General features: G+C 41.3%; 1 protein-coding gene across 3 annotated transcripts in view; it reads left to right on the top strand.

Annotated features, from left to right (window-relative positions):
- ZNF451 (zinc finger protein 451) overlaps positions 1 to 12,639 on the top strand; it is a 77,735-nt gene extending 65,096 nt beyond the window's left edge. For 2 of the 3 annotated variants that reach the window (XM_067565506.1, XM_067565505.1), the window contains exon 14: positions 11,659 to 12,639. In XM_067565506.1, the coding sequence (XP_067421607.1) occupies positions 11,659 to 11,711 (53 nt within the window). In that variant the 3' untranslated portion in view covers positions 11,712 to 12,639. Of the gene's footprint in view, positions 1 to 9,145; positions 9,338 to 11,658 lie in introns of those variants that run through there. The other variant, XM_067565507.1, reaches the window with a different exon arrangement.
- The last annotated feature ends 120 nt before the right edge of the window (positions 12,640 to 12,759 follow it).

The raw sequence follows: 12,759 nt of genomic DNA on the forward strand, positions 1-12,759 counted from the left end.
GCCTGATAGTCCCAGCGTGGCCTCGCCAATACTGGTTTGTGATGCTGTTGGATCTATTGGTGGCTCATCCTTGGTCTCTGCCGTTGCGCCCAGACCTCATTGCCCAGGACAAGGGTCGGTTACTTCACATGGACCTAGCCTCCCTGCATCTGGAGGCGTGGATGCTTCATGGCCCAGGTTCAGAGAATATTGTTGGAAAGTAGGAAGCCTTCCACCAGGGCATCCTCCCTAGCAAAATAGAGGCGCTTCGCCTGCTGGGCGGCCCATCAGAATATGTCACCGACAAAGTCTCCTATATAAGTGATCCTGGACCATTTGCTTCATCTGAAACTGGAAGGCTTAGCCTTTTCGTCTGTCAAAGTTCACCTGGCAATAATATCGGCGTTTCACCCACCGATACAGGGCAGATCATTTTTTTCCCCATGCGATGGCAGCTAGATTCCTGAAAGGGCTGGAAAGGCTCTTCCCTCCGATTAGAGAGCCAATTCCCCAGTAGGACCTATGCCTTGTCCTGTCCCGGCTCACTGCTCTGCCTTTTGAACCGTTGGCCTCCTGTTCACTCATGCACTTGTCCTGAAAGGTCGCCTTTCTAGTAGCAATCACCTCTGCATGCAGAGCGTCAGAGATTAAGGCCCTGACCTGAGAGCCTCCTTACAGTGTTTTTCAAGGACAAGGTCCAGCTTCGCCCTCATCCTGCATTCCTACCAAAGGTCGTTTCCCATTTTCATGTTAATCAGGACATCTTCCTGCCGGTATTCTGTCCAAAGCCTCACAGCTCTAATGAAGAGAGGCACCTTCACTCTCTTGATGATGATGTAAGAAGGGCCGTAGCCTTCTACATCGATAGAACCAGACCAGTCCGCTGCTCTACGCAACTCTTTGTCGCCGTTGCTGACCGGATGAAAGACAAACCAGTCTCCTCGCAACGAATATCGTCCTGGATTACAGCTTGCATTCAAACCTGTTATGAGCAAGCTGGAGTCACGCCTCCAGTGTCCCTGTCAGCCCATTCCACAAGGACCCTGGTGTCTTCAGCAGCTTTCCTGGTCCATGTGTCTATTCAAGATATTTGTAGGGCTGCTACATAGTAGTCCATATATACGTTCACATCCCACTATGCCATCATGCAGCAAGCTCGGGATGATGTGGGATTCAGCAGAGCAGTACATAGCCATGAACTGCCCACCACCAGAGGCACTGCTAAGTCACCTAAATCTGAAAGGACATGAGCAAGCACTAGAAGAAGAACTAAGTTATTTACCTCTTAACTGTTGTTCTTCTAGATGTGTTGCTCATGTCCATTCCACGACCCATCCTCCGTCCCCACTGTCGGAGTTACGGCAAGAAGGACCTGAGAGGGAGGGTGGGCCAGCAGTGCCATATACATGAGCGCATACATGCGCCTCTGCAGAGGGCGCTAGAGCCGGCCCTACGGATACCACTAGGGGAAAAAGTTCTGGCACCAGTACATGTGACGCTCGCAGACACCTAAATCAGAATGGACATGAGTAACACATCTCAAAGAACAACAGTTTTCTGTTTAAATTTTTCCTCCCAATTAAATCAAGGTAGCAATAAACATCAATAAGAAAATCCTTGTGCTGTCACACGTCTAGCTGGTGCAGGTGGATTTCTGATAATCAGCTTTGTCTGTCACTCTACAGAGACATCTGCTGGCTCAAGTGGAGTATTGCTGAAGTAATGAGGCTTCTGTGTGAATGGTGTGTTGAGACACAAAAAGCAGTGGACTCACAAATATGTTTGTCCCACATCTCTTTTCTTTGAGGCTCCATATTTCAATACCCAGTGACATATCTCCTGTGATACAATCCTACCCACTGTGGCTGTTCCAAGGGGAAGCAAAGACGTTTTGAGGAGAGGTGCATCAAAGGGGAGGGTAGCTAAAAAGGAGGGAACAAATGTGATGCCAGCTTTCTTTTTCATTTGTCTTTATAATTAACCTTGTGGCACTAATAGTAGAGATTTCCAACAATGCTTAGCAACAGAAAGTCTTGCTTACTAACTTCATAACATCCATTTAATGAAGTCAAACATCTACATTTTCTAGAAAACATCCTTTGCGTGATTTAAAATTTAAATTTATCTTTTTCAAACATGATAAAATCTTTTAGTAACTGGGCTGGGTTTTTAAGAAACTACTACAAAAATATTCCCATTCTGTTCCTTTGATTGTGTAAGTAGCTCGCTTTCAATTATACAATTTGCATAATTATAGGAGGGTAATAGAAAACTAAGAATAATAGCTTCAATTTGTGCTATAATTCTTAACCCTGTCAAACTTGTTCAAAGAATTGAATCAACAAGGAATCTTACACATTCAAAGTAACCTGAGTATTTTTTGTTCAGTAACTTCTTTGCTGTCCTGCTCAAGTGTAGCTGTTTAAAGTATTTATTGCTGTGAGTAATAGAGTTCTATCTTCCTAAACCTGGGCTGTTTTGTATTTTTTAATTATCTTGTTTCTCACTGACTGCCTGGGTTAGCAGCTGCCAAAGCAAATTTTCCCTTGAAGGGTGGGAAGTTGAGGGAAACAAAAGATGTTGGATCCTAAACTCTGTGAAAATGCTTAAATGACTAAAGACTGAAGTATTTCGACAATCAGATAGCTATGCAGCTTCATTTCCTGCATTTCAAAACCTAGAAAACACTGATTTTTCAAAACTGTTAATAGGTAGAAGGTTTAAAACAAAAGGAAGTATTTTTTTCACACAATGCACAGTCAACCTGTGGAACTCTTTGCCAGAGGATGTTATGAAGGCCAAGACTATAGTTCTTTTTTTAATCCTGTTAGATAAGATCATGGAGGATAGGTCAATCAATGGCTATTAGCCAGAATAGGCAGGGATGCAAAGCCATGCTCTGAAGTGTCCCTAGCCTCTGTTTGCCAGAAGTTGCGAATGAGCAACAGGGGATGAGTCACTTGAGTACCTGTTCTGTTCATTCCCTCTGAAGCACCTGGAATTGACCGCTGTTGGAAGACAAGATACAGAACTAGATGGACCATTTGTCTGAGCCAGTATGGCTGTTCTTATGTTCTTATTTCATTGGGAAAAGTAGGGAGGGATTAGAAGAGGAAAACAGATGAGAAACTTCTGAATGTGACAGGAGAAGAAAGGAGTTGTGGGAGAGAATAGGGGAAGGGAAGGCAAACTAAGGTAATGGGAAAGTTTACATTTGAAGAAATTTGATGTGAGATTCTGTGAAGAGAGAGAAGTAGTCAAAGGTTTAAGGAGTGAGTCAAGCTAGTGAAAAGGCAGCTGGGATTGCAGGCATGGGCTTTAGTTAAATTGGAGAAGTAGAAGTTTTAGTTAGGAAGATGGTAGAACTGAAGGAAAAGAAAACAAATTTTATAGTGGTGAAGGTTAGCCTGGTCATAGGATTTTCACCAGGGATAATCTGCAGCATGAGGCAGGACTGAAAGAAGCATGTGTTGGAGGTGAGCCTGGGCTGGGCGTTGGCAAGGTGGACTTTGTGATGGGAGACAAGGGCGGAGGAGAGTGAAGTATGGAAAGACTCACCAACAGTATCAGTGGAAGAGATGGTAGGGAGGAGATACGTTGAAAGCGGAGGAGAAGTCATCAATACTGATGGATTGGAAGGTTGTGGAAAGGCCAAGCTTTTGGGTGGGAGGTGCTGATGGAAGGAGGGAAATCAGCAACAGAAAATGAGAGAGAGAGAGAGAAGTGCTTGGTCAAGATCAAGTCAGGTGGCCCCTTAGTGATAGAGTTGAACCAGGACTGCAGGTTGAACGAAGATGTGAGGACAAGGAAACATGCTTCTGACAGGTCAGATGGGTTATCAATATGGAAGCTGAAGTCACTGAGGATGACTGTGGGAGATTGTGAGGAGGAGAGAGAGAACCAGGAGCTGAAATCTGAACAGAAGGCTGATGGGGAGGAGTTGGGTGGATGGTAGACAACAGCACCATGGAGGGGGAGAGGAGGAAGTGTCAGATGCAGTGCTCCTCAAAAGAGGGGAAAGAATGGGAAAGGGGAGGCAGAAGGTGTTGGAAGTAGTGGAGAAACCCTACACTGCCACTAAGGTCTGACCCATTGTGGGGAGTGTGATAGGAAAGGTCTCTGAAAGCGAGGCAGTGTCAAATGAAGGGATCAAGGTCTCTGTGGGATCCAGGAGTTGGAAGGAGTGAGATACGAAAAGGGCATCAGTGGTGTGATCTTTTTGGAGATGGAGCGCATGTTTCAGAGACAGCAAAAGAAGGGGAGGTGGGCAAGAGGAATGAGGGGAATGGGTTAGAAGGGTGGTACTGAGGATGATGTGGGAGGTTGAGAGAGGGTGGAGAGGAGAAAGGGACAGGATTGGGGTAAATGTCACCAGAGGTGAGGAGGAAGATGGAGATGTGGGATGTAGAACTGTGCTGGAGGGGATAGGTTGCGATGGAGAGGGGAAAAGAAGCAGTTAGAGCTGGTGGGAACTACAGAGGAGTGAAGGCAACCAGGAAGGGGAGGTGGAGCCAGTGGGGGTGTGGGATGTATGTTATAATGCCAAAGAAGGGTATGGTAAGAGCCATGGGTGAGTGGTAGATGGACAAGATTAAAAACAAATATTGCAGTGAGGGTTATGAATAGCAGATGGTACTGGTGTACTACTAACATGTCCATGCTCTGGTATCGCAGCTGGACCATGTTCTCCATCAGGGAGTCATGACATCTCAATCTTCAAGAATGAACTACCTGTTTGATTCTTCCTTCAGACAGAAGGGTGGAAACATCTTGATTTCTGGGATCCCTACTTGTCTAAAAACTACCTTTCTGTTCCCTTCCTGTAGTCCTCCACATCTGCCTTCCTCCAGCAAGAACTTGGCAGCACGTGAGGGTGTAGGAAGTTGGGGAGATGAGCAGCAGTGTCACTCTGAGGGAAGAGATGAAGTGAAGTGTCATTTATTTGACAGAGTGCACTGGAGAGGAGTGAGGGCCTTAATTTAAGGCCTACCTGGCCAAGACAGCATGTGGTACCTCTTTAGCTGTGCATCCTAAGTGTCTCTCTCTGATGAGATTACAGGTTTGATTGATAAAGGTAATATTGTTGACACCTACATAGACTTTTGTAAGGCATTGGATTTAGTACCACACAATATTTTCATTTTAAAAAAAAACTGGAACAACATAAAATGAACATGGCACACATTAAATGGATTAAGAACTAGCTAACTGATAGGTCTCAAAATATAACTGTAAACAGAGGATTATCATACAGTGGTTAATTTTCCAATGGGTTCCCACAGGAATCAGTTCTTGCTTAGTGCTTATTTAACATTATCATCACTGACCTGAAAGAAAACATAATATCAATCACTGGTAAAGTTTGCAGGGAACACAAAAATTGAGGGAGTGGTAAATAATGAAGAGGACAGGTCTCTGATTCAAATCAATCTGTATTACTTGGGCAACTGGGTACAAGCAAACGTGTTTTAATACAGCTAAATGTAAATGTGTACATCTAGGAACCAGTAATGTCAGCCATGTTTTCAGGAGCTAGGGACTCTATCCTGGAAAGATGTGACTCTGAAAAAGATTTGGGGGTTGTGGTGGATAATCAACTAAACATGAGCTCTCCGAGTGATGCTGTGGCCAAAAGAGCTAATGTGATCCTGAGATGCATAAACGGGAATCTCGAGTAGGAGGAGAGAAGTTATTTTACCTCTGTGTTTGGCACTGGTGTGACAGCTGCTGGAATACTGTGTCCATTTCTGGTGCCACAATTCAAGAAGGATATGAATAAAATGGAGAGAGTTCAGTGAAGAGCCTTGAGAAAGATTAAAGGAGTAGAAAACATGCCTTATAGTGATAGACTTAAGCTCAATCTGTTTAACTTAACAAAAAGAAGGATAAGGGGTGATTTGATCACAATCTGTAATTATCTACATGGGGTACAAACATTTAATAATGGGCTCTTCAGTCTAGAAAGAAAAGTAATACAAGCCAGTGGCTGGAACCTGAAGCTAGACAAAAGCATACTGGGAAATAAGGAATATTTTTTAATGTTGAGAGTAATTAACCATTGAACAATGTATCTAGAATCGTGGAGGATTCTCCATCACTGACAATTTTTAAACCAAGACTGGAGGTTTTTCTAAAAGGTATGCTCTGGGAATCATTTTTAGAAGTTCTCCAGCCTGTGTTATACAGGAGGTCAGACTAGATTATCATAATGGTCCCTTCTGGCCTTGGAATCTATTAATCTGTGTATTTAAAATAAGAAACAGGTCATTTCTGAGTTTCTCAAATTAAACTTTCTCATCAGCAAGGTATCATTTTCCCATCAGCTTGTGAGGGAGAAGATAATAACGGCATCACAGTGTATTTACCGAGGCCTGAGATGGATTCTTTGTTAGAAGTCTTTATATCTAGACTACCCCCTTCTAAAAGCTATGGTCTAGTTCAGTTGCAAATTGCTGGGCTCAGTGCAGGAAATAGCAAGTGAAATATAATGGCCTGTATTATGTAGGAAGTCAGAATGGTCCCTTCTGTGCTTAATATCTTGGAATCTATGGAACCAAACTGTCATTTTCTTTTCTCTAATAAGTGATGAGCCCCATTCTGCAGTTTTGGCTTGCCCCTCAAGGAAGTTCTGGTTTTTTCGTACTTTGTGGTTGTTCCCTACTCTCACAAGGTTCAGCCCTCATTGCCGGACTGGTGCTGCCTCCTAGTCATGCTGGGGATTAGCTTGAGGCCGACACTCACATCCATCGTCTGCACCCAGCACTCTGTCTCTGCTTCTGCTTCCAGCTCCTCTCTCAGCTCCCAGAACTGCAGCATCCTCTTCTCGACTCAGCCCTCTGGCTAGGTAGTCATGTTTTTCCCCCTTCTGGGGTGGGGATATCTGTCCAACAGTACAACCACTTTCCTGGTAGCCAATGGGAAGGACCTGGACCTGCCCACTACCCCAGGCCCCAATCGAGGGACCCTGTAAATAGCAACCTCCTGCTGCTCTGTTTCCCTGGGCCATTTCCATGTGGCCCCAGCACCTTCTTTGCCCTCATCTCCGGGCACTCAGCTGCTCAATCCCTGGAGCCAGCCACTGCTCTATCCAAGGTGCTTACTGCTCTCTCCACCTTCCATGAAGGCAATCCTTATTCCCTGGGTTCCCAGCAGCAACTGAACTACTCTGCCCTGCAGCTCCCTTTTATATGGACCTGTTGGGCTCTGTTAACCCCTTCTCTGCTAGTGTGGGATGGTCGCCCCATCACATCTACCTACTGCTGTTAATTTGTCTTTCTAACACAGAGAACGCTCCCTTTCTTCTGTTCCATTCAGACTGTCTCAAGATTCTCTCTATGACTTTTCAGAATCTGCACTTTTCCATGCCTGTTCTTTACCAGATACCTGACTCAGTATCTTTAACCCCTGTATTGACTAAGCTTGGAAAATGCCCTTTGCAATGTATTTGCACCAGGGAAAATTAATGCAGTTTGAGGTCAGAGCCAGATTATTTATCACTTTGAGCTACCAGTTCTTAGGCAAAGCATTTTAGGTGTCTCCTGGCCTCCTCAGAAGCTAACTTTTTAGGCCTCATAGATTTCAAAGGCTCAAATGACTGCCCAGCTGGGAGAGGGAATCCTGCACCAGAACAGTCTACTTCCATGCAGTTCAGCACCACAGCACTGGTTAGATGTCTTGCAAGTGATAACTGATCTTCAGATCATCAGTATCAGAGATGCTTCAAGGAATCTCTGGGAATGGCAGAATATTGACATGTCCCATGTCACATTTGACTCTTATTTGGAGATTAGTTAATTTATCAAGAGCAAATCATGTCAAACCAACCTGATAGCTTTTTTTGACCGGGTAACAAGCCTTGTGGGTAGAGGGAAAACGGTAGATATGGTATATCTTGACTTTAATAAAGATTTTTGATATTGTCTCGCATGACTTTCTCATAAACAAACTAGGGAAATACAATCTAGATGAAGCTACTGTAAGGTGGGTGCATAACTAGTTGAAAAACCATTCCCAGAGAGTAATCTGTGGTTCACAGTCAAGCTGGAAGGATATGTTGAGTGGGGTCCCACAGGGATTGGTCCTGGGTCTGTTTCTGTTCAATATCTTCAGAAATGATTTAGATAATGGCATAGAGAGTACACTTATAAAGTTAGTGGATGATACCAAGCTGGGAGGAGTTGCAAGTGCTTTGGAGGATAGGATTAAAATTCAAAATGATCTTGAAAAACTGAAGAAATGGTCTGAAGTAAATAGGATGAAATTCAGTCAGGACAAATTAAAAGTACTCCACTTAGGAAGGAACTATCAGTTGCACATATACAAAATGGGAAGAGACTGCGAAAAGAGATCTGGGGGTCATAATGGATCACAAGCTAAATATGAGTCAATAGTGTCACACTGTTGCAAAGAAAAAACATTGTTCTGGGATGTATTAGCAGGAGTGTTGTAAACAAGACACGAGAAGTCATTCTTCCACTCTGTTCCACGCTGAGAAGGCCTCAACTGGACTACTGTGTCCAGTTCTGGGTGCCCCATTTCAGGAAAGATATGGACAAATTGGAGAAAGTCCAGAGGAGAGCAACAACATGATTAAAGGTCTAGAAAACATGACCTATGAGGGAAGATTGAAAAAATTGGGTTTCTTTAGTTTGGAGAAAAGAAGACAGAGGGAACATGATAAATTTTCAAATACATAAAAGGTTGCTAGAAGGAGGAGGGAGAAAAATTATTCTCGTTGACCTCTGAGAATAGGACAAGAGGTAATGGGCTTAAATTGCCATAAGGGCCGTTTAGGTTGGACATTAGGAAAAACTTGCTAAATGTCAGGGTAGTTAAGCACAGGAAAAATTGCCTAGGGAGGTGGTGGAGGAATCTCCATCACTGGAAATTTTTAAGAGCAGGTTGAAGAGACATCTATCAGGGATGGTCTAGATAATGTTTGGCCCTTCTTTGAGAAAGGAGGGGGCACATACTGAAAATGAACTTTTTATGATTTTCTGAGTCACCCAATTTAAATGTGTATTAGTGGTGGTTTACCAGAGAAATCTATACTATTAATCTTTAGATCATGACAAGTGGATGAAAGTTCAAAACATGCTACAGGCTTAGTGAAAAAAGATGGTTACTTTCTCAGAAGTACTATATGATGTGTGTTTGTGTATTTCAGTTTGACGGTGAAGAGGATGATGATGATATTAAAATGACAATGCAAATGAGTTTACCAGAAACAGGAACATAGTCTTAATTTCACTTTTCTTCTGTGTTTGTGAGAATACCTTTTGATAGAGAATGTACAAGAAACTCTTTTGTAACTTAATTTTATGTTGCAAGTGTCCTATAAAGAATACTGTCTAAAATATTTTAAGTATCTGCAGTTGCTTTATTGAACATTAATGAGTAGTGAGTACGTAGTGTGGAGGTATAAATCAAAAACTGCATGCTAGCCAGAAAAGCATGTGTCAGGCTCAAAATCTATTTCCACTAATCTACATAAGCATAAATCAGTTCAGATGCTGTACCTCAGCTGGGCATACTAGTCTGAAGGAGAGCTGTAAATTCTCACACAGTTATACATGAACAGGTTGAGTTAATATATTTTACCTTATCTATTTGTAAATAACTTTGATTCTTTTCCTATCATGCTTATTGTTGCTGTTCATCCTATGCTGTGCTTTACTGATGTACTGTCAAAATACTATGTTGCATAAAGGTTTGATACATCTGTTGAGAGCAAGAGGAATGAACGTTTAAAAACAAAAACATAAGACAGCTTTATAACTAAGACTTGAACAAAGCAAGACTTAATTGAAACTATTCTACACATAATTTAATTAGATTTACCAGATATTACCAAGCATTGTTATTGAAATCTAACTTGGACATCATTCTAGACTTGTTTTTAAAAATACTTATATAAGCATTACTTATTTAAATGCGTATGGAGTTCTGGGAAGCATTTGGTTGTCAAGCTGGCTTTCCTCTTAATTTAGTTCCAAAATCTGTGTGTTCATTCTGCACTTTGTTGATCATTGGCTATGTAATGTTTCCCTTTGAGAAACTAGGGGCTTGTCTACACGGCTGGTTAGTGCACAGCAAGCCAAGGTTGACTCTCCAGTGCACCAGCTTGCTGTGCAGCAGCTCGCCATGTAGACACTGCTACAGTGCACTGAAAGTCCCAGCACAGCTTAGCGTATTGCACAGCAAGCTGGTGCTCTGTAGAGTCACACCGTGGCTTGCCATGTAGACAAACCCTAAGAACAACATAAAATCAGTAGGAAAATGACTCTGGATCTTAGGGCTGTGATAGAACAAGAAATAGGCTCTTTTTATTTAAAAAGATTGTAAAATCCTCTGAGGTGTGATTCTGTCTTCCTATGGTACAACAGCTATTCATGTGTAGGGCATACTATAAAGAGTGACTAGTGAACGCTGATCATTCTCAGTCATTTTTCTAGTAGGTCTGACCAGTTCACTTAGTGGGAGAGAAATGATCCTTGTGGGTCTATACAGATAAGGGGTCTAGTAGTGAAGGTGCAGTTTCCCATCAGTACACATTTTAGCACATTGCCTTGGACCCTTGCTACATTTCTCAGATGTGAGCAATATCATATGGAGCAACAGTATTGGGCACTGAAGGGAGGTCCAGGAGGATGACAGTGAATGTCTGCCCTCTATCCATCAACAGCACATGATCCATCAGTGACATTAAACCAATTCCATAGCCTGGCCTGCTATATTGTGCTGGGTCTAAGATATTAGCTTTAGTTAGAACCTGAACCTGACAGAATAGAAATTAAAACACTTTAAATCTGTATTATAGTAATTCAATTACCTTTTTTGTTGCAATAATCAGATTTCCATCATTGTGAAAAATTATTCAATCTTCATCTCACCCTTTTATGTGCTTGCAAATCTGACTGTGGCCTCCTTAAACAAAGGAGCAATTATATTGTCATTTAATTAATTAACCTATTATTTTAACTAGTACTAAAACTACCTTGGGTTAGCACAAGCACAGTTTTTCTGTTAGTGAATTTTGTGCTGCAGTGGCAGCATTGGAGACTAATGTCTTCTCTTTATCCAAATCATAGGCCATAGGAATGTAAGTTTTCCAATGCTGCCCTGCCTGTGTTTCAGTTCTGAACTGGAGGAACTACTTTAGGAGCAAGGAAGTTATTTCAGTGTCCATCCCCACTTGTTTCTGGGCCTCTCTGATGAGGCTTGTAACAATGGTGTCAACTAAGATTATAAATCTTGTGATTACAATACTTGTCAACTAGGAACTGGGCTGAATCAGATCAAAGCTGGTCTGTTTTATGGGTCTTCAAATTTTTAAAAAATATTTTGTTTTAGTTTCCTCTCCGTATACTTTGTCTGATATCATTCATGAGAAATACCTAGATAGTTATACTTAACTAAAAATGTCCTGACATGAGGATTAGTGTGATCCAGTGAAAGGCTGTTCTCATATTTTGGAATTATGAATAGGTGCATGAGGTATAACAAGAAAATGATGTATTTTGTAATTTACTCACCTTTTTGTACTCTATCCTCGATTGACAGTGATTGCACACAATAATTTTAAAGCTCTAACTACTCCACAGTTCAATGATATTAACATAAGTATGTATATTAGTTTTTTGCCCATCATAATTTGAAACTCTAATCTTTTTTACTTAGAGGAAGATGTGGAATTGGAAGAAGCTATCAAACGAAGCCTGGAGGAAATGTAAATGAAGATACTCCTGTACGCTAATAGCATGCAATCAGAGCTGCTTACAGAAGTAGAAGCTTGTTCATCCATTAACAAAGGGTCAGAAAATACTGCTTTAAAACATGTTTATTCCATTAATAACTAAACGTGTAATCTAATATGTTGCTGATTGTGTCATGCAGCTAAATTGACAAATTGAGCTTATGGATATATGTCGCAACATACTGTATATGACAAAGGAAAATAAATTGTTAAAAGCCTTACACATTTCTTTTCTAATGATTCATAACTGATTTTAAGTTAATTTCTTGCTCTAATATAGTCATATAACTTGAAGTAGGCTGATATTATAAATGTGGTGTGTCTTTAAAGGATCTTTTATTTAATTCTTCCATTGTAAAAATGTCATTCTCCTGATTTACTTTTTCAGTGTACCCTTTGCAACAGATAAAAAAGGTAAACCTTAATTATCTCAGACCACCTTGCCTAGCTGATCATTTATAAAGAGATGCTTAGTTCTCAGGTCGGCAACTTACGATTCATGGGCTCACCCTTGTGTCTGCACAAAGCTTCACTCCACATGAGCGCAGGGGTATGTCCACATATTTGTAAATTGCAGGATGTACAGTTGATTACTGTTATCTGTACTTTTATTTTTTATAAATGTGCATATTTTAATTTGTGTGTGAGAGCTTGTTATGCTAGTTGGTTTTAAAAATTTAATCAGCTGTATCCTTTGTCTTGTTTAAGACTGGAGCAAAGTTTGTAAATAAAAACCCTGAAGCAAAAATTGTTTGCTTGCAAAAATCCCTCTTTGTTTGAGGAAAAAATGAAATAATTAAAACAGGCAAGTACTTCCTGTATTCCACCCTCTTTATAACATGCATTTGTTGTTTTTAAAGAGGTGGAGTTTCAATATTTGACTATGATTAAAAATGTTAATTGTTTTGTATGTTGTCCGTAATTTTTAAGAGAAATACTTCTTTAGCTTTTCCATTCTCAAGCGTTTCAATCCTCTTCTTTCTGCCATAAATATCCGTGCAAGCCAGCTGGCTTTACCCAATTTA

This window comes from Emydura macquarii, unplaced genomic scaffold, assembly GCF_026122565.2.
Source record: "Emydura macquarii macquarii isolate MOO-44397 ecotype Brisbane River unplaced genomic scaffold, CSIRO-AGI_Emac_v2 contig_2680, whole genome shotgun sequence".
In the NCBI taxonomy this organism is placed as follows: domain Eukaryota; kingdom Metazoa; phylum Chordata; order Testudines; family Chelidae; genus Emydura; species Emydura macquarii.